The following is a 20,846-nucleotide window of genomic DNA, read 5'->3' as shown; positions in this document are numbered from 1 at the left end:
AAGCATAGCGTCTCAGACTTTGATATGTAACTGGAATGTTTTCAAGGGAAGTGTGTGTGTGTGTGTGTGTGTGTGTGTTCTGACACATGTTTCCACTGTGTGCCTCAGATGAATCCAGTCAGCTGCTTTTAATGTACTTGCTACTGTATACTTTCTTTATAGGTGCTGTGCTCCGGTCCTGGTCTTGAGCATGCCAAGGTTGGGGAACCAGGAAAGTTTGTGGTGGACTGTACTAATGCTGGTCCTGCTGATCTTACCATTGAGATCATCTCTGACAATGGTACTGAAGCAGAGGTGCACATCCAGGACAACGGTGATGGCACCTACACAATCACCTACATTCCCCTGTACCCCGGTGTATACACACTCACCATCCGCTACGGTGGGCAAGATGTGCCAAACTTCCCTGCCAGGCTCAAGGTGGAACCTGCTGTAGACCCCAGTGGAGTCAAAGTCTTTGGCCCTGGAGTGGAAGGCAAAGGTACTTTTTTTTTTTTTTTTTTTTTTTTTTTTTTTTTTTTTTCCTGGCAGCGTGTGGTTTTGTTTTTCCATGCAGGATAAGTAGCATTTGTCTACATGCAAGGTACAACTGCTTTCTGTAAATGGCATCTCATTTCTCTAAGGAGTGTATCGTGAAGCCACGACAGATTTCACCGTGGATGCCCGTGCCCTAACCAAATCTGGTGGCAACCATATTAAAACCTGCATCAACAACCCCTCCGGCAACCGCACGGACGCCCTCATCCAGGACCTCGGTGATGGAACTTATCAAGTTGAATACACACCATATGAGGAGGGTAAGGTTTCAAGATAATTGCCTTTGGGTTACATTTTTGTTGGAATGCGTTTTTGGATAGTTTTTCTAATAAAGCACCTTTTGTCTCTGCAGGTGTTCATAGCGTGGAGGTTGCGTACGATGGCACTGCTGTCCCCAACAGCCCGTTCCGTGTTCCAGTGACTGAAGGCTGTGACCCAGCCCGTGTCAGAGTGCATGGTCCAGGCCTGCAAGCTGGAATCACCAACAAGCCCAACAAGTTCACTGTGGAGACCCGGTAAGGAGAACTGACAGCTGTAAGTGTTCATTATGCATACAGTAGGGCTGGTGTTTTATACTCTTGTGCTGTGCTTTAGTGGTGCAGGTACTGGTGGCCTGGGGTTGGCAATGGAAGGTCCCTCTGAGGCAAACATGTCCTGCTCGGACAACAAGGATGGTAGCTGTTCTGTGGAGTACATCCCGTATCAGCCTGGAACCTACAACCTCAATGTCACTTATGGGGGAAAACCAGTTACTGGTGAGACTCCTGTCCAATGGGTGGAAGGTTTTTTAGTTTGTTCAGTTGTGCTTCAGTTGCTAATGTGCGATTTGAAGGCCTGGTTGGATAGTCAGTTTTGTTCTGCATCTTGCAGGAAGTCCCTTCACTGTACCTGTGCATGACACTGTGGATGCCACAAAGGTGAAGTGTCTGGGCCAAGGTTTAGGAACCAATGTCAGGGCCAACATCCCCCAGGTTTTCACTGTTGATGCCAGCAAAGCTGGAGTCGCCCCTCTGCAAGTCCGGGTCCAGGGACCCAAAGGTAAGGTTCTTAAATGATGAAGGGATACTTTCAGCCTTTTAGTATGCAGCGGGGAAGGTGGTTTGCTGGAATCCTGCTGATGGTAGTGTTGTGTCCCCAGGAGTTGTTGAGCCAGTGGAAGTGGTTGATAATGGTGACCAGACTCACACAGTCAGCTATGTCCCAACCAGAGAGGGTCCTTATTCAATCAATGTTCTGTATGCTGATGAAGAGATTCCACGCAGGTGAGTGTGTTTCCCCCTTTTGCAGCGCTGCTCTATCCACTTGCCTGTCTAGTTTAATCCTGCTGTTCGGTAACTGAATAATTTTAAGATTTATGTAGTGGTCCTGCAAAGTTGACATCTCCCTCTCCCTCAGTCCTTTCAAAGTGAAGGTTCTGCCAACACACGATGCCAGCAAGGTACGTGCCAGCGGCCCTGGTCTCAACACAACTGGTGTGCCAGCTAGCCTGCCTGTGGAGTTCACTATTGATGCAAAGGATGCAGGAGAGGGACTGCTGGCTGTGCAGATCACGGTATGAAGGGTTGGGTGGCTGGGACGTGTCTCGTGCTTTTGATTCGTGAGTGTGATTTAAACCACCCCACCAAAAAAAAAAAATAAAAATTCTAGTAAACTGGGTATGGATACTGAACTGAGTTTTTCGTAATGTGCTCTTCATTCAGGGACCCACAGCTGGTCCACGTTTTTGCGAGCAGAAATGTGAACTGTCTAGCAGGGAGCTCAGAGGAAGCAAAAACGTGGACCGACTGGGTGCCTGAGGACCTGATTGGGGAGCACTGGTTTAGACCACTTGTCCAAGGTTAACTTAATGGAAAGCAATTCTAAAGTGTGTGTGTGTGTGTGTGTGTGTGTGTGTGTGTGTGTGTGTGTGTGTGTGTGTGTGTGTGTGTGTGTGTGTGTGTGTGTGTGTGTGTGTGTGTGTTCTCTCTTCATCCCCCCCCCCCCCCCCCCCCCCAATTAAATCCATTAATTGAAAAGTGACTTCCCTAGTCAAAGTATTGAGTATGTCCCGTCTTTCTCCAGGACCCAGAGGGAAAACCAAAGAAGGCCAACATCAGAGACAACCAGGATGGGACATACTTGGTGTCTTATGTGCCAGATATGACTGGCCGCTACACTATACTGATAAAGTATGGAGGGGATGAGATTCCCTATTCCCCATACCGCATCCGTGCCCTTCCCACTGGAGACGCCAGCAAGTGCACAGTCACAGGTAAATATCGCAGACCGGGGGGGGTGGATTACACCTAACGATACCTGGTAGTGAGAGAACCACAGGTCATTTCAAGGTTGTGTGCATAAACTGGCTTGTTCAATGGCTCTGGGAAGGGACACTGATTTTGTACAAAATCCTGTTAAATTCCTTGTTCATTGTGCTGCCTTCTGTGTTCATATTTGTGTCACATATCACTGTTCTGAAATGAATTAATTACATCACGGCTGCCCAACTCCAGTGCGCCCTGTGTAGCTTAGTTCTTTCCCTGTTCCACCATAAATGATTCAGCTCAAGAGCTGTGTGGTAATTAGCACAAGGAGTTGAACCAGGTGTGTTAAATGAGGGGAAACCTGAAAATGTGCAGGACTCTGGCCCTCCAGGACTGGAGTTGGACACCCCTGCCTTAGGGTTTCAGTCCAGTTAACTTTTAATTGTACGTTAGTCACCTTTTGATGTGCAGTGAACTGGTGCATGTCAGACAAAACTGAACACTTGGGTGTGGTACCTGAATGTTCATTGAGTTGATGGGGCACAGCTTGATCCCAGGTTATTTCTGAATGTTAGTCTTGCTCTGAAGGATACTCCATGCTTCTACACTCCACGCAGACGCCCGTCTGTACCGCAGCACTGCTCACGTTCACGTCACTTCCATTCCAGCATCCTCGGAGCACATTTTGTCATTGTGACGTTTTTGTTTATTTTGCTCTCTGCTTCTCACCTTCTCAGTCTCCATTGGAGGTCATGGGTTAGGTAAGCGCTCTGTAGCTTTCCCCTTTTTGCATGAAATGCTGATTTCTGGCTTGTTAGTCAACCTGCCTGCTGCAATGTAGTTTAGTTCCTACCTCAATGAATTTGGGTGAAATAACACCAGACCCCTTTTGTTCGCACTTGTTAGTTGCAACATTTCCAAGAGGTAGACCTCATCCTAAAATGACTTAAACAGTTAACATAAATGAACTGGAAAAATTAGGATTTGCGTAAAACACAGGACTTGAAAGCATGGGAGTGCATCCCCTTCTCCTTGGTCTTTCTGCTAACTGATGGCTGTCGTTAGGGGCTGTCATACTGACTAATGACTAACTAGTCCTACCAGCATAGTTGGAATGCCATTATGGTAGTTTAAACTTGGTGAATGGGTTTGCTGTATTTAATTAACCTCAAGTGCAAACTAGAGTAACCAATGGGATGGGAGTATCCTGAACCTACTGTATACTTGCTCTACTAACTTGTCAAAGGTCTGTAATCTTTGCTGTTAATAAAGCTTTGTCCATTTCACAGGTTTGAATGGTTTGCTCTTCTCAGAATGACCCCTCCCACTCCTATTCTTAATGGGCATTTTTGCTTCTCCTGTTTTGGATGCATGTTTGGTTACAGGGTGACAATGAAGCTCTTGGATGCTGTTGTTTGACAGTGGTACACATACAAAGATCAGTTTGTCTGCTAAGATCCTGCCTTTCTGAAAACCTCAGGTGCAGGGGTGGGCCCCACAATCCAGATCGGTGAACAAACGGTCATCACGGTGGATGCCAAAGCAGCCGGAAAGGGCAAGGTGACCTGTACAGTGTGTACACCGGATGGTGGAGAAGTGGATGTGGACGTTGTGGAGAATGCAGATGGAACGTTTGACATCTTCTACACAGCCCCTCAGCCTGGGAAGTATGTCATCTGTGTGCGTTTTGGAGGGGAACAGATTCCCAACAGCCCCTTCCAGGTCACTGTAAGTATGGCACATTTCATTCTACTCTTCTGTAGCAGTTAGCCGTAAGACGTCACGTAGCAGAGGTCCATATGAAATGCCATGTCTGAGACGGGACATGTTTTATCCATACCTCATTTTTCCAACAGCTTGCTGAAGGATCATTGTCCAGTAGGTTTTTTTTGGATTGGAGCATAAAGATGCCACTTGGGCACTCCAATCCCTTTCCTCCCTTTCTTGTCTTGTTCCCCAGGCCCTGGATGGAGTGCCCACTGAACAGCTCCTACAACAGACCCAGGTCCCTCAGTATGCCTACACACCCAATATGGGTCAAACCTGGGTACTTGAATATTTGTTTCACTGGCACGTTGTCCTGCTTATGTCCTGAGTCATTCTATCTGCAGGTTTAAGGTCACCCTTCTCTCTGGAGATCACTTGTGATTTTGATCTTTTTTTTTTTTCCCTCCTCCTCCTAATCAGTGTTCACTTAACAGATTTAAACATGAGTTTTTGTGTTTTCTGTACAATGAGCTCATAGCATTCTGTCATTAACAAAATGGCTGAATTTTTAGACCAGTGCTCCTTCACTTTCTGCCACATTGTCCCGTCACAGTCCATCCTTGTTTTGTCAGGTGTCGCGTTGGGTCTGTCTGTCTCCTGCAGTCATCCACTCATTTGTCTGCTTTTGCTTTCAGCTGCAAATGGTGACCAGCTGGAAGTCAAAGCACCATCCTTTTGCTTTACTTTTTTGGCAGTGGTGTTTTTTTATTTAACTCACTTTTCAGCAATCGTATCTGCAAGCCTTTGTCAATGTCCAGCTTTTTTTTTTTTTTTTTTTTCTCGTCTGAATTAAGATGTGTATTTATTTGGCTACTCTTAAGATTTGTCCCTCCCCCTTCTTGAAGGTGACCTCTTGATCCTTTTATTTCAGGCGACCGACAGACCCATTGGCATGAATGGGCTTGATGTGGCTGCACTGCGGCCCTTTGATTTGGTGATTCCATTCACCATCCAAAAGGGAGAAATCACAGGTAAAGGTGCCCAATGAGGAACCGTTTTGTTTGACAAGGATTTAAGTGCCAACTGGGAAAAACAAGTGAATAACTACTGATGGCAAGTTGCAGCCGTCTAAAATGTCGATATACATCTCATTTCTACACGTTTCCCACAGGAGACGTGCGCATGCCCTCAGGCAAGGTGGCAAAGCCAGTCATCACAGACAACAAAGACGGCACAGTGACTGTTAAGTATGCCCCAACTGAGGCTGGTCTACATGAGATGGACATAAAGTACGATGGAATCCATATTCCAGGTGAGCCCAAAGCAAGGCAACGCGTGGTCCTAAGTTAATGGGAGAGCTCAGAGGTCAAGTTTTTGCAAGTGGTCTTTATTTTATTTTTTTATTTTTTAGCTATGCAAGATTGATATTGGTGTATGTTGAACATCATATGATGGTCTGGAGTCCTGTTTCCAGTTGGACAGGATATCTACTAATGAAATTGAGTGACATGCATAGGGAATACCAATCCATTGGATGGGCTAGGGTTTCTTACTGTGTAAATGGAACCTCTTTACTCCATTCAGGAAGCCCTCTGCAGTTCTATGTGGATTATGTCAATAGCGGTCATGTGACTGCCTACGGCCCAGGACTGATTCACGGCATGGTGAACAAGCCAGCGGTCTTCACTGTCAACACCAAGGATGCAGGAGAAGGTAAAACATGGCGTTCGTTCATTTTGTGGCAGCTTTTCGGCACATTATCACACAACTTCCCACCATTTATTGCACCAGTTTCTAATTCATTTAAGGCTGCACAGTGTTTCAGCACCGTCATCTCTACTTGTGCAGTGTCCATATCGGCATTTGTCTACTGCTTTGTGTGTTGAGACAACTTGTGTCAACGCCACCAACTTGCCCTGCACTACTGGTAGATTTCTGTTTGGCTATAGATTTTCAGGTGATCTACTTTTTTTTTTTTTTTTTTTTTTTTTATATCGCAATATTACTCACAGAAAATTCACATCATATGATATGCAGCCCCAAATAGATCCTACATTGTGACTTTTTTATGAAAACAATACCTGAAACGAATACTGCATTCTGTTAACTCTCCTCATTTTCCAACAAGGTGGACTGTCCCTGGCAATTGAAGGGCCCTCAAAAGCTGATATCAGTTGCACTGACAATCAAGATGGCACCTGTACAGTCTCCTACCTTCCTGTGCTTCCTGGCGACTACAACATCCTGGTCAAATACAATGACACTCACATTCCGGGCAGTCCCTTTGTTGCAAAGATCACAGGTCAGTATTCAGCATAAAAAGTGGCTAATTTTCTTAATATTCAAAGTGTTTAAAAATCCAAGCCAGGGAAAGTAGCAAGCAGGGTTTAAATGTATACGAAGCCCGACAGAGCCCAGCTCCTCATGTCCAAATCGCACTTTGCCGGGGTGCAGCTCTGCTTCCTTCAACTTTAACCTTTTTAATCTTTCAAAGTAAACAGTCTAATAAAAGGTCAGTTGCGTGAATAACTTTAATGCATTTCCACTGGGAAATTATGAATGACTTGTAGTGATGTCAGCTGCTGAGTGGTTCTTGAGCAAGATCTGCCTGCTAAATGGCCCATAAAAACAACTTGTTCTGTATCCCTTATTTTCCCCATAAGGTGATGACTCCATGCGGATGTCCCACCTCAAAGTGGGCTCTGCAGCAGACATCCCTCTGGACATTGGGGAGCTGGACCTGAGCCAGCTGACCGCCTCCCTGACCACACCTTCTGGCCGCGAGGAGCCCTGCTTGCTCAAGATGTTGCGCAATGGGCATGTTGGTGAGTCACGAACTGGGGATATGTTGAATACCTACAGATTCATAGATGAGCCTCTGCCATTTTGTGCAGTTCTGTGGTAATTTAGTTCTTACACACTTGTGGCATGTATGGGAAAAATACTTTGCTGCATCCATTGCAGGGCAGTAACTACTAGGACAATGTTTCCCAACCCAGTCCTCTGGGACCCACAGACTCTGGTAAACACGTTTTATCATTTTTAAAACAGAGTACTGATGAACTTTGTTCCTCTAGGAATCTCCTTTGTCCCCAAAGAGATTGGCGAGCACCTTGTCAACATCAAGAAAAATGGCCGCCACATCCCCAACAGCCCCATCCCAGTGATGATTAACCAGTCTGAGATTGGCGACGCTAGCCGTGTCAGAGTGTCTGGACAAGGCCTGACTGAGGCCCGCACTTTTGAGCCTGCAGAATTCATTATAGACACCAGAGAAGCAGGTGAGCTGGACGACTGTAACTAATGAGTAGGATGAAACTGAATAACGAAGAGCTAACGCCCATCTCGGTCACGTGTGCCCCTCTCCAGGTTATGGAGGCCTCAGTCTTTCAATTGAAGGCCCCAGCAAAGTAGACATAAACACAGAGGATCAGGAGGATGGTACATGCAAGGTCACCTACTGCCCCACTGAACCAGGAAACTACATTATCAACATCAAATTTGCCGATCAGCATGTGCCAGGTATAATATACAGTTTCACTGGCATTAAACCCACAATAACATGTTCCTCCAACATCTCTGCAAGATGTAATTGTTTTTCTGCACTGCAGGCAGTGCGTTTACCGTCAAGGTGACTGGTGAGGGCAGGATGAAGGAGAGCATCACCCGGCGTAGGAAAGCGGCATCGGTGGCCAATGTGGGCAGCCAGTGTGACCTCAATCTCAAGCTACCAGGTAATAAAATCCAGCTACAAAACCCCGCCTATCACTCGTCCAGCTACAAAGCCCCGTCTATCGCGGGCTCTCTGTGTGCGTGTGCTTAATCTTAGTTTTGAGGAAGTTTTATATGACCATCAGTTGTACGATTTGGATTAGTTGTCAAACTAAATGTATCAAATGCTTTACAGCCAAGATGTACCTATATTGGTAAGAGGCCATTTTTAAAGCACTCTGGTTTCTTGCATAATGGTCCTAGCAAATGACACAAAACCCCTGTTTTCTCTCTTCACCCTTAGAGAGTGGCATTGCAGACATGACTGCCCAGGTAACAAGCCCCTCTGGCAAGGTCCACAAAGCTGACATCATGGAAGGCGAGAACAACACGTACTGCATCCGCTTTGTGCCCAGCGAGATGGGTGTGCACACTGTCAGTGTGAAGTACAAGGGTCAGCATGTTCCTGGGAGCCCCTTCCAGTTCACAGTAGGCCCTCTGGGGGAGGGTGGAGCCCACAAGGTCAGAGCAGGTGGACCTGGGCTGGAGAGGGCAGAAGCTGGAGTTCCAGGTATTGAGGGGAACCGGCTGAAATGTATATGTCCTGGTAGTGAGCTTGTCAGTGTCCTGACATGTCTTTGCTTCCCCCCCCCTACATCCATAGCGGAGTTCAGCATCTGGACTCGTGAAGCAGGAGCTGGGGGGTTGTCTATTGCAGTGGAGGGTCCCAGTAAAGCTGAGATCGCTTTTGAGGACCGCAAAGATGGATCCAGTGGGGTCTCTTATATTGTCCAAGAACCGGGTAAGGATGATGGCACTGAATTTTCAGTTAGATGGACTTGCACAAGCGTGTGGTTTTTTTTTTTTTTTTTTCTCTCTCCTAAAATCTGTTCTGTATCCTGACAGGTGATTACGAGGTGTCTATCAGGTTCAATGACGAACACATCCCAGACAGCCCTTTCGTGGTTCCTGTGGCTTCCCCATCAGATGATGCTCGGCGCTTAACTGTTGCCAGTCTTCAGGTGAGGCATCGAGAAAGACAGACACATGTCCACTCCAGAGGAACCAAATACCACCCACAACTCTGCAGCTGCAGGGAGCCCAGCAATATAAAGCCAATTGGGAAATGGGAAGTACATTATGGGTATTTTAATGGGTGAAGTGGTAAGCATTCGCCATATGAATAGAAGAGAAATATGGCTAACTACTAAAGAGAACCTGAGTGTTGTGCTTAGAGACTGAATTTTTATTCTAGTTCCTTGCTTTAGATTTACCCTTGGCCTACGGGTGCTGAAACAAATTTGCAGAGTAGCTGAACCAAGGTGTTTTGCAGGTCTGAAATCTAAAGCTGAAGTAGTCATGGGATATTGGGACGCATGGTAACCTGCTGCTGCTGTTTTGATGGGTGGTTGAGGAAGCTCTGGGATACTGAAGGACTGTGTGTGTTTCTCGGGCCTCGTCCTAAAGGCTCCCAGCAGTCAGACGATCAGGTGGAAGAGGGTGGGCTAAAGGGTTAAAGATAATCAGAGGCTTTCTCTTAGTGCTGGCTATTCCTTTAGTGTAAGTGTTGTGTATGGCGCTGACTTGTGCTTTATTACACTTCTAAAACTGTTAAGGTCTCTTCCCGTCCTGTCTATCAAAAGCCTCTCTTTAACCCTTTTAGCTGCCTTAAGGTAATTTTGGACTCTGCTGTTTATGAAATGTGATTATCCTGCCATTACCTTGATCAGGAGCTTAATTTGTTGCTGTACAATTTGCAGCAACATTCTTTGCTTTGCTCATGGGTATAATAGTGAGGAAGCATAAAGTGCTTCAAAATTTTACCAGGGGTATACAGATCTATGAATTTGAACAGTGGACTAAAAGTGATTTAAGTGGACTGGAATTTGGGTCAACATCAGCATAAACATGTACAATATGGGGTAGGATGGCCGAAAAGCTATGAACTACTTAGGTTGGATTTCCGTGATGGTTCCAAAGCTAACAAATCTGCGCTCGGGAGTTTTCCCTTACACAAATGTTCTGATGGCAGAACGAAAAATGATTGGTTCAGAGAACTAATCATATTGTAGAGGGGGTGGGTCCAAGACGAATGATCTCTCTGAACCAACCATCTTTCCTTACACATCTATCCAAGTAAAACTCCCATGAGCCAAATCTGCACAGAGAACATTGGATGTAAAACATCCAGATCAAGGTGACTGGCTGTCCAGTAACCCATCCTGACCCCCAAAGATGGGGGCTGGGAGCACCACTCCATGTGTCTACTATTGTTTTCTGCAGGAGTCTGGACTAAAGGTGAACCAGCCGGCCTCCTTTGCAGTGAGTCTGAATGGTGCCAAGGGTGTCATTGATGCCAAGGTGCATAGCCCATCTGGAGCACTGGAGGAATGCTGTGTCACTGAAATAGATGAAGGTAACCGGGAAAGGACCATATTGTAGGACCTTGGCATGCATTCAGGATAAAATTCCTAGACATGCTAATGGCTTCCTTTCCTTTTCTGTCCTAGACAAGTATGCAGTACGCTTCATTCCACGGGAAAATGGACTGTACCTGATTGACGTGAAGTTCAATGGCTCCCACATCCCTGGCAGCCCCTTCAAGATTCGTGTGGGAGAGACGGGCCAGGCTGGTGACCCAGGCATGGTATCTGCCTATGGTACTGGACTGGAAGGAGGCGTAACTGGCAAGTTTTTTTGGTGTTCACAATGTTTTATTGCTGACCAAATTGTGCCATTGCCCCCTCCCCCCCTTATGCAGGTCTAATTTTAGCCATCCTTTTTCAGGATCTCCGTGTGAATTCATCGTGAACACAAGCTCTGCAGGCCCTGGAGCTCTGGCAGTCACCATCGACGGCCCCTCAAAGGTGAAGATGGACTGCCAGGAGTGTCCTGATGGCTACAAAGTTACCTACACACCTTTAGCCCCTGGGAACTACCTGATCTCCATCAAGTATGGAGGGCCCTATCACATCGTGGGCAGCCCTTTCAAAGCTAAGATTACTGGTAAGAACATTTTGAGTAACTCGTGCCATGACCTACAAGCCTAAGGATGTTGGATATTTTTCAATGGTCAGTAGTACACATTTCACCGTTTTTGGGGAACGACACCATTGATTTTCTAGTTCAGCTGTAAATTCTCTGTGGTTTTGACTCTTGCAGTGACCCAGAATTTTTTGTTTAACTTTCAGGTTCGCGGTTGATCAACAGCCATAGCTTGCACGAGACTTCCTCTGTGCTGGTAGATCCAGTGTCTCGTAGTTTCTCTTCCAGTCAGCAGGGGGCTTCATCTGACGCTTCTCGTGTGGTAGCAAAAGGCCAAGGTCTGACCAAAGCCTATGTCGGCCAGAAAAACAGCTTCTCTGTGGACTGCAGCAAAGCAGGTAGAGTAGCAGACTTAATAGTGCCACCTTACTCCTCAAGGGTGCCAGACTTGAGTCAGTCTAATTTTGGTCTATAATTGTTTCTGCATATTTCTCTAGTGCAGACAAGTTGTTAATTTAAAAGTAGTTCCATATAATGACCTGGGAAATCCGATTCAGCTGACCCACTGTGGTTAACCAGGATTCCCTAATACAAGTTTAAACTTTCAGAAGTTGTACATCAACAGGTAGTGCAAGTGCAATAATATTGAGTACCTTGAGAAAATGTGCTAATACAATAAGTGCCAATCAGCAAAAAGAGAACTAGGCTTTGGAAGAGTCATAAAGAAATGGTCCTATTTATGCATGAATTGCTTTATTTTGACTTGAACTGTTGTGGTTGATGTCAATCTTTAGGAAGGAACATGCTGCTGGTGGGAGTGGATGGTCCAAAGGTACCTTGTGAGGAGATCCTGGTCAAGCATTTGGGCAACCGCCTCTACAATGTCACCTACCAACTTAAGGAAAAGGGCGAATATATCCTAGTGGTTAAATGGGGAGATGAGCACATTCCTGGAAGCCCCTATCATCTCTCTGTGTAAACCCATACACCTCTCCCTCTTGATCTCTTCCTATGTCCAGTGACATGCCAAACACTGAATTGTTTTTCATTGCTTTTCTCACAACCCTGACATGCTTCCTTTTCCATAAATCACCTTTTTCCTGCTATTGGACAAGCCCGCTTTTACAAACTGATTTGCATTCTGGGGAATGTAGTTAGGTGTGTTAAGACTTCAGGCCAATAATAACACTGGGTTTCTAGTTCTAGGGTTTTGTCAATTTTAGAACCTTCCTCTGTGTAGCTGTGTAAACGGGAGTTGTCTGGCCAGTGTGGTGACTTTAGACCACTTTCAAGGAGGATTTTGTTCAAAGCGTAACATGTCTGCAGCATATCAATAAAGCTAAACTAACACTGGTTTGGTTCTAAAATGGGTGTCCTAGTGGGTTGTCTTTTCCTCTACTTTCAGTGGCATTTCTAAAATGTTTCATGATTTCATATGAATTGTACCTGTAAAGGCCAATACGAGCCTATGACTGATGGACCTTGGCATGATTAAGTAATAAACTGAAGTTGGAGTCCCCCCCCCCCCCCCCCCCCCCCTTAAATGACCAAAAATCCAAGTTCTGCAGCTTTTGACTATGCAACCCCCTCTCCTGTCATCATATAATCAGTGTTTCTGCTGGGGAAGAAGGTTCGAGGCTTTTAAACATTACTGTTACAGTATTTTGATATTCAATAAAGTTTAAATGTTGTACTGTTCATTGTCCTTGATTCTGTACTTTGAGAGGAACTCCTATTCTTGCTATCACATTCTCATCCTTTTGAGCCATTTGTTCTCAAGGGTTTTAGTGCATAAGGGCTAATTGAGGAACAAGATGACTAATTTCTCAATTCAATAAATGTATATTTTAAAACATGCTGTTTGATCAGATGGTTTTTGTAGTCTCCTAATCTTCAGTAACTCCAGTAATTTCTGGTGCTGTGTGCCTCCATGAAGCTTTGCAGGTTTAATTTCCAGACAAGTGCCATCAAGTCTGTTTTGGCCATATTAATGGCATTCCTCCAGAATGTCTTGGCTGGGTCTTCTGGTTCAATGTAATTTCAAGTTAATCAGTCCTGTTGCTAGTTCTTTTCCTCTTTGGTATTTCCAATAATATTCAATTTGTGCCCAAAATGAGTTTTGTGCTTTAAATATGTCATTGACTCCAAATTCAAAGGAAACTACTTGGGTGCTGGTAAATCAAAGAAGACCCACCTACTAAGACAGGTAGTGCAATACATTGTGCTGCTTCATTGTCCATCTTGGAGACCCATAAAATCAGGAAACCCTATATTCTGAACAATACAAATTCTTTGTGACGCATCAGTACTTTCAAAACGGGCATTCAATAACCTCTTAAGCATGAGTTGGTGCAGACACAAGGGGGCAGTGTGTGGCTCAGTGGGCTAAGCATCTGTGCCTGTCATGAGCATCATTAGGTTAGATCACTTGGGAGCTATAGCCCTGAGTATTTTAGCCCTGATGCCAGCCTTCCTTCAAAAACAGAAGCGAAGCCCCAGGTAAAAGTAAGAGAATTTCTGCACGGGGATCACTAAAGTATCGATTATAAAAGGGCACAAAACATGCAGAGTAGCACTATACTGAACACAAATATTTAGCATTAACTGCAGTACGTCTATTCTGAAGATCTCAAACTGAAATTGTATAATCGGGGGTCCAGACCGTCAAAAGTGAGAAAAGCCCTGAAAATAAGTTCCTCTCTGCAACGCATATGTGTCGCGTACGGTTCCCAAAGCCACGCTTCACTCAAACTGAAATACATCAGCGACCAACGCCCTGTTCCGATGAGTCACCCCCCGCCTTACATAGGCTGTGGAGACAAAGCGGTAACTCGTGCTCTGTCCCTATATAGTGAGCCACATGAAACTCCATTTATATGTATTTCTGAAAAAACAGCACACTAATTCCACGTATTAGCTTGACATAAACAACTCTTTTAGTAGGACTTTAATCGTATGAGCGATGCAATTAAAGTGAAATGCACACTTAAAAACAAAAATAAGAATTACTGTTACGATTCCTTTTGAAAAAGTAAAATGAACTGCAATTGCTAAACTTGTTCAGGAGTAGTCAGTGAGTCTCAACGAGGCTCCAAGACAAGCAATGCGTTGATTGAATCCCGAACAGCGATATCAGCGCGCCACCTACAGGCAGATAGTCCGCAAATGCCGAGCTGCTCGATGTCCGCCGATGACTGCCCTGGACCTGTTTGCCTCCCCATTTACAGTATGGACCAATGTTAAGAACTGATCTGAAGTCAGTGCGCTTCGATCCCAAATGTGGTCATGTGACATATGACGAGGTAGGCGGAGGGAGGAGAGGCCCTGCTACGGAAAGTGTACCCAGACTACGAACGGAGCGTGAGTATTCATTTAAGAAACATATACAAATAATACACACGAACGCAGATACACTCGGGTACACACAGTTGTGCGTCTTCTTTCTGTGCTCTTCTGATGTTTTCTTTTATTTACAAATGAATTCGTACTTAACAGTCGAGGGCCTTTTCTCCTGTTGAAGGTCTTTACTCTCCGAAACGCAGCTTCGACCGTCCGGATCGCTTTCGCTCTCGTCTGCTCCCCCTCTAGCTTGCCGCCGAGGTCCCCTACCCCTACCTCCACCACCGAGCTACCTGCCGCCCTCGTCTCTTTCTGTCCCCCCCGTTTCTCTCTGTTCCCTCGCGTGCACTCCCTCATTCCCTCTCGTGTCCCTGCCTCTTCCTCCCTAGTCCCCTCTCTCGTTTCATCCCGTGTCCTGTCTCCACTTCTTGTCCCCTCCCTCCTGTCTCTCCCTCTCTCCGTCCATGTCCTTTTTCTCTCTAATTTTCATCTCCCGTCTCCCACTCTTTTTACCTCCCCTTTCCCCGTGTCTCTCCCCTGCCCCTGTTCACGTCTGTCTCTCTCCCTCTCCTGTCGTTCTGTCTCTCCTGCGGTTCTGTCCATCTCCCAGTTGTGTATCAGTCTCTTCCTGTTGACTCCTTGCCTCCTTCCTTCATGGATCCCATGGCCAATTGGCAGATCCCATAATTGGGCCGCTCCTAGTGTTAGAGGTTTCTTTGTTAAACTTTGTCATTCTTTTTTTTTGTCCCTCAGAATCTTCACTGGCCCCCCACAACCAGTGTGTGCATCCACTGTCTGGTACCTCCATTTGCACCAATGTCCACTCTGAGCACCAAGTCTGACCATGAAATCAGTGAGCTACTGGATGATTATGGCATCAAACATGGCCCTATTGTTGGTATGTTTGTGTGGTGAAACATACTATAACTAAAGTAGATTTTAAGGTTATATTAACAAAACCATTATTATATATGTAGAGATAAAATCCATATCGGCAAAATGTCACGTTGGATGGAGCCTTTTCAGGTTGTTGGGGTCTGTGTATGAGGCCAGTATAATGTACCAATCATTTGGGTTTATTAATAAACCTTCTTTTCTGTATACACTTACTACATATTAGCTATGTTTTCTGCTATGTAATAAAATACTGAAATAAAATGAAACTGAATGCTATTAAAATATTTACTCAAATACCTACTAAAATAGGTACTGGCAGGTAAGTGCATTGACTGGAGGGAAGTGTAAAAACCGAACCAAACTTCTTCAGATTCCATGATTATATTTCATGAAAATAAATATTTCTTACTCTTTTTTTTTCCAAGCTATGCCTTGTTATTTCTTTCAAAAACTGCACTGAAATTATCTGTTAAAATGCAGTCAATTTTCAGCATTCTTCATTTAAAATATTGTTGATATTGACTTTCAGTTTTCTCATACAAACCTTCGAAAAAGTCCCCTGAACTGACCCAAAATAATGCTTGAACAAGTTTTTTTGGGAGATTTGTAGCAAAATCCCATAATCAATTGCGGAAACCTGCCCTGGAAATGAAAGTCCCAAAATCCGTTAAAGGCAACAACTTGATTTTTTTTAAATTTGGTATCAGATTTAAACATTCAGACTTGTTAATTCTAACTTGCACATATTTCCAGTTTTTACCTGCCGGCACCTGATTAAAGTATTGATTTTTAAAACTAGTTAAGAGGACAACCAAGGCACTGCAAAAGATAAATATTTAAATTAATATACATTTATATTGTATATATTTCAGATTTTTGCAAAATATATTGCAAACTTGACCTTTCTGTTTGTAGTAGAATCCTTTATGTCCGTAATATAGATGATATAGTGTTACTAGATTTACGCTGCTAGTTTTGTAATTACAGAATGCAAGGTAGAAAGTCAAACTGAACTCTTCAAAAGTCAACATTTCATGTTTTGTGATTAAAACTAGTTCATTAAAAATGCTATGTGGTTGACTAGCCCAGGAAGGTCAGCGGATGATTATTAATTCCAGCCTTTGTCTTTATCACGTCTGTGTCACAGTATGTGTTGCAGTGTTTCGGATTTCAAAGGCAACAAATGTGGCAGAACTCGTGTTTTAGAATTTTCTTATTGTGCGATTCTGAAGAATGAGATGTTGGTGGAGGTGTCTGAATCATTGGGTAAACAGTAACATGTCTCTCACCCAGGCTCAACACGAACACTTTATGAGAAGAAACTGAAGGAAGCCATGGCAAAGGGCTCCAGACAAAAGATGCCTTCTGACAAGACCTACTACAGAGAGGAGCGTAAGTCTGTCCCAAGTGCCCCTTCTGATCTTGCCCTCTCTTACTGATTACAGTGGAAATTAAGTTATTTGATCATTTTGCCAAGCTCTTCCTGACTCCTACTGGTGTGTTGGTCTCGCATGTGCTACGGCTGTAATGGTACAGTCCTACTTCTACTGCACCGTCCAGTACATCATTTTTGATTCGGTACTCACTATGAAACTAATTAATACATTTATTGACACTAGTGGAACTTAAATTCACAAGTATATGTTCAACATGGAAAATGTTATGCTAGTTGTGGCAGTGACTTGGTGAATTCTGGTTACGTTCAGTCACAATTGGCAGTTTGGAAACATTTTTGGTCTCCCAACAAATGACATCAACACTGGGGAGAAAGTGGCTAAAAGACCAAGACTGCCTGTCGTCTCTGTTATACTGAACTCGGATATGTTGCTGGAAACACATTCAGTGAGCTAACTCATTTGAGACCATATCATCCAAATGTGTGTATGATCAGAGCCAGACAGAAACAGCCTCTGAAAGTTGGTCTCCCCACTATTGCAAGGAAATTCAGACTGAGCTAAAAAATTTGTTACAGCTATGGGGTGTTCATCACTACTGATACGCGACCATACTTATTTTTGCAATGTGCAAATGAACGTCTCTTTTATTCAGACATATCGACAGATGCATTGCCTTTGATTTATAGCTGTTCCTAATTATCTTTGCCGTTTTAATGATAAATAATTTAAAAACAAACTCTGTTTTCCCTGATGTACTGAAATTGTATCCAACTGTGAACCCAAAACCGAGGTTTTTACCGAACTGTGAATTTTGTGTACCGTTGCACCCCTGGTATGTGCTGTGTAATACTTTAAAATACCCCTAGGAGGCACTCGCGCACCAAACAGCTGAGACACCCTGACAAACATGACGCCTTTCCCAACGGCTGCATGATGAAATTTTGCTCTATATCCTCATTAGATAATCAGATTAGACCTCCCCTTGTCTCTAATGATGTTACAGTACAGAGAAAGCTAATTTGATTGGCTGTCTGCCAGCTATGACATGCCGAGATGGAGTTGTTTTGATTTGCGTTGATGTGGTTTATTAATCCATTTCAGAGGAAGAAGTGACTTACGTCCACTATCGCTCTCCTGTAAGTATCTCCAGTGTGTCACTTCATGCAGAGGAATAAAGTGTTTGTATTGTCCATAATCATGCTTGTTTCTTGTCCAAATGCAGCCGAGGAGTGAAGGCTTTGGGGAGAGGTAAGTGTGTTCAGATAGTATTAATGCACATTAATTAGACAAAATACTCTCTTTAAGCTGATTCCACTGCTGAAGAACCAAAGACACAGGGCAGGTGTTTTTAAATCAGTATGTTACTGTAAATAATGTTGTGCCCTAAGTTATTTGTACAATGGCTGCGTGACGAGGCACCAAGGGTGAAGTATTGAAGTGATTAGTATAAGTATAGTTTTTTTGTGATTGTGTCTGCGCATGTGCTGAATGTCATGGGCCGAGTTTCTTTTCCTTTCAGTTCCAGTGTGAGGCGCCAATTCACTCCAGAGTACAACAGGGAGCCTGACATGGATTATGCAAACGAGTAAGTCTGCTTTATCTTCATGTGAGGCTCACACTGCTCTAGTCTGACCTTTTCAGTGGGAAGTTTCAAGTTTTTCAGTCAGCACAGGGTCATAAAAACTACCAGACGTGTTGAATGAAAACTTGCCTTTTGATATCAGCATAAGTATGCTCCCACCTTTGCAGACCCAGCTTCCACAGGACAGCTGCGAGCTACAGTCAGGTGTCGCACTCAAAACCGGCCCTCCATAAACTGTCCCGTGATGCTTCTGCCAAAGAAACGGTTCCCCAACAATCACGATTCATCCCGCTTTGGTTCCAGTTCTTGGTGTTCCTGGTTGTAGCAGCGTTTTTATACTTTGTGTTTACAAACATGGAGACACCGGCAGCAAACCCCTTCAACAAACTAGAATGATTTTGTGGATCATACGTATTACCGTCAAGTTTTTATTTCTTAGAAGTGTAACGTGTGAATTTCTGTCGTCTTTGATGTAGGTAAGGAAAAAACTACAGGGTAAATATTGGCTTGCAAAATATTTTAATTGGTTTAATTCTCAGCCTGGACAAATGGGGCAGCAAGTGATCCAAGGCCAAGGCCTATGGGCTGCCTGTTATGCCTTCTACAGTGTTGATAAACTGAATGGAAGCTAGTAATTGTGAGCTGGTGAAGGAGGCGGCAAAATTTATTCCATGTAACTCTGATTAACTTTGTCAGCCTTGAGCTGTCAAAAGCCTGGGAAGAGCAAGGTGTTTTTCCAAACTCCTCTGCTTGTCTGTCTGGCAGTAATCCTGTTTACTTAGATCCACAATCTCATTACACTGGTGCTACACCTGCTTGTCTATTCTATGTTTGGTTGCAGCCTCAGTGCTTCGTTTTAAACGTGTTCTGTGAGAATGAGGGTCTGTCATTGTCCGAATGAGGTCTTTCCCTCATGGTTATGTTCTTCTGAACACTCAGGATAGGAACATGAAAAAGTTATTTTGAGAAAATTTGTCATAGAGGGGCTTGTAATCTTGCTGCAGTAGAAAAGAATTGAGCTCTGGTGTACTACACTTAGAAGGCAAGCAAAGCTTAGTCTTATTCTAACGCACATTATCTGTGCCAAAGATGTACTACACATTGTAAACTGTTAGAAGTTAAATCATTACAGATCTGCAAATTGTTGCAAGAGGTAGCTAGATTTGGGTGCAATAAAAGCTTTAATCTTACTTTGTGTAATTTGGGTTTTATGAAAGGGAAACTAAGGTTGTTATACAGTAACTGACATATTGTTCAGTATTTGATTAGCATTTTCGCATGTATACACCATTTTTTATCGTTTTGTTTTGCTTCCATATGTAAAATTGGTTTGCTTCTAGCTGCTGGTTTTAATTGTATGAACTGATAAGTCTTTTCTACTATTGGAATGCACTGCTTTTTAAAAAATAATAAACAGCAAAATATCTCCAATTTTTTGTTCCAATACATTTATGTGTTTGCTACACGTTTTACCTCTGGTTTTACATGCAGGTTGCATGTGTGGATAGTTATGGTTTTAGAGCAGTGTTTCCCAATCCGGTCCTTGGGGACCCACAGTCAGTCCACATTTTTGCTCCCGCCCAGAGGACCGGGTTGGGAAACACTATTATAGAGTCACCCATTAAGTGCTGTTTCTTATGGAAAAATCTGGCCTTAAATGGCTGCATTCCATGTATCCTTAGTGACTTTCCTGCTGGCAAATGTTCTGGGCAGAACCTCAGTGGAAGTTTTGGTCACCAGGTTCACCAAGATGGAGAGACCTCTTAAGCAAATGCTGTGCATCAAAATGCAAGAGAAAATGTTATGACGTGCAGCACCGCTGCGGCCCATCCTGGCTGCGTCTCAAGCCACGACCGATGCATAATCATACATATAAATCACACGCTTCCTTTACAGAAGAGGCATGTTCATTTGGAGCCCAGAGGATCACGATCAATAATCCATATTAAAACCAAATTATTACTTAGTGCTACTGTCTTAACAGGAAGCGTCAATAATATCCAGTGAGAAAAACATCAGTGATATTGAGATGTCAAAACCTTTTTTTCAGCACCTATGTCATTGTAAAAAGGACTTGTGAAATCCTATGCATGCCATGTTGGGCTTCATCTAAAACATGTAATGCTCTCTGATAAAATTACATATTTGCATTATAAATCAAAAGTTCCACCTTTTTTTTTTAAAAAAAAAAGTAATCACTGATACTGCATGCATTCAGAATGTTTTCAGAGAATGTCTAAAACTGATTAGATGGATGCCATGTGCCGTTCTTTGATAATTACATCTGGCAGTGACTTGAAAATACATCAATCATTGTGTTTTTTTTTCCCCCAGAAGAGGCGAGGCTTATCGTATGACTTCCATAGTCATAGGTTCATTATCGTTAATGGAAATTTTATTGCCCTTCATAGACTTTCCATCAGTCTCCATACGGCAAATTAAACACTG

General features: G+C 43.8%; 2 protein-coding genes across 2 annotated transcripts in view; both read left to right on the top strand.

Annotated features, from left to right (window-relative positions):
* flna (filamin A, alpha (actin binding protein 280)) overlaps positions 1 to 12,881 on the top strand; it is a 33,324-nt gene extending 20,443 nt beyond the window's left edge. The window contains exons 22-48 of the mRNA XM_023837379.2: positions 163 to 481; positions 624 to 797; positions 890 to 1,052; positions 1,132 to 1,292; positions 1,408 to 1,575; positions 1,676 to 1,799; positions 1,933 to 2,089; positions 2,599 to 2,788; positions 3,518 to 3,541; positions 4,261 to 4,508; positions 4,741 to 4,827; positions 5,419 to 5,518; positions 5,659 to 5,799; positions 6,072 to 6,200; positions 6,616 to 6,789; positions 7,151 to 7,312; positions 7,565 to 7,768; positions 7,857 to 8,009; positions 8,099 to 8,221; positions 8,503 to 8,769; positions 8,863 to 9,000; positions 9,105 to 9,220; positions 10,482 to 10,614; positions 10,709 to 10,885; positions 10,986 to 11,204; positions 11,390 to 11,581; positions 11,978 to 12,881. Coding sequence (XP_023693147.2) covers positions 163 to 481; positions 624 to 797; positions 890 to 1,052; positions 1,132 to 1,292; positions 1,408 to 1,575; positions 1,676 to 1,799; positions 1,933 to 2,089; positions 2,599 to 2,788; positions 3,518 to 3,541; positions 4,261 to 4,508; positions 4,741 to 4,827; positions 5,419 to 5,518; positions 5,659 to 5,799; positions 6,072 to 6,200; positions 6,616 to 6,789; positions 7,151 to 7,312; positions 7,565 to 7,768; positions 7,857 to 8,009; positions 8,099 to 8,221; positions 8,503 to 8,769; positions 8,863 to 9,000; positions 9,105 to 9,220; positions 10,482 to 10,614; positions 10,709 to 10,885; positions 10,986 to 11,204; positions 11,390 to 11,581; positions 11,978 to 12,162 — 4,428 coding nt within the window. The 3' untranslated portion in view covers positions 12,163 to 12,881. The remainder of the gene's footprint in view (positions 1 to 162; positions 482 to 623; positions 798 to 889; positions 1,053 to 1,131; positions 1,293 to 1,407; positions 1,576 to 1,675; positions 1,800 to 1,932; positions 2,090 to 2,598; positions 2,789 to 3,517; positions 3,542 to 4,260; positions 4,509 to 4,740; positions 4,828 to 5,418; positions 5,519 to 5,658; positions 5,800 to 6,071; positions 6,201 to 6,615; positions 6,790 to 7,150; positions 7,313 to 7,564; positions 7,769 to 7,856; positions 8,010 to 8,098; positions 8,222 to 8,502; positions 8,770 to 8,862; positions 9,001 to 9,104; positions 9,221 to 10,481; positions 10,615 to 10,708; positions 10,886 to 10,985; positions 11,205 to 11,389; positions 11,582 to 11,977) is intronic.
* Positions 12,882 to 14,424: 1,543 nt separating this feature from the next.
* emd (emerin) lies at positions 14,425 to 19,829 on the top strand. Its single transcript, XM_023837655.2, has 7 exons — positions 14,425 to 14,543; positions 15,276 to 15,420; positions 16,713 to 16,811; positions 17,918 to 17,952; positions 18,039 to 18,064; positions 18,336 to 18,401; positions 18,566 to 19,829. Exons 2-7 carry the CDS (start codon positions 15,339 to 15,341, stop codon positions 18,792 to 18,794), a joined length of 537 nt encoding a protein of 178 aa, XP_023693423.2. The 5' UTR covers positions 14,425 to 14,543; positions 15,276 to 15,338; the 3' UTR covers positions 18,795 to 19,829.
* The last annotated feature ends 1,017 nt before the right edge of the window (positions 19,830 to 20,846 follow it).

This window comes from Paramormyrops kingsleyae, chromosome 8 (assembly GCF_048594095.1).
Source record: "Paramormyrops kingsleyae isolate MSU_618 chromosome 8, PKINGS_0.4, whole genome shotgun sequence".
Lineage (NCBI taxonomy): Eukaryota > Metazoa > Chordata > Actinopteri > Osteoglossiformes > Mormyridae > Paramormyrops > Paramormyrops kingsleyae.
Note: the sequence above shows the minus strand (reverse complement) of the source record. Positions and strands in the feature narration are given on the sequence as shown.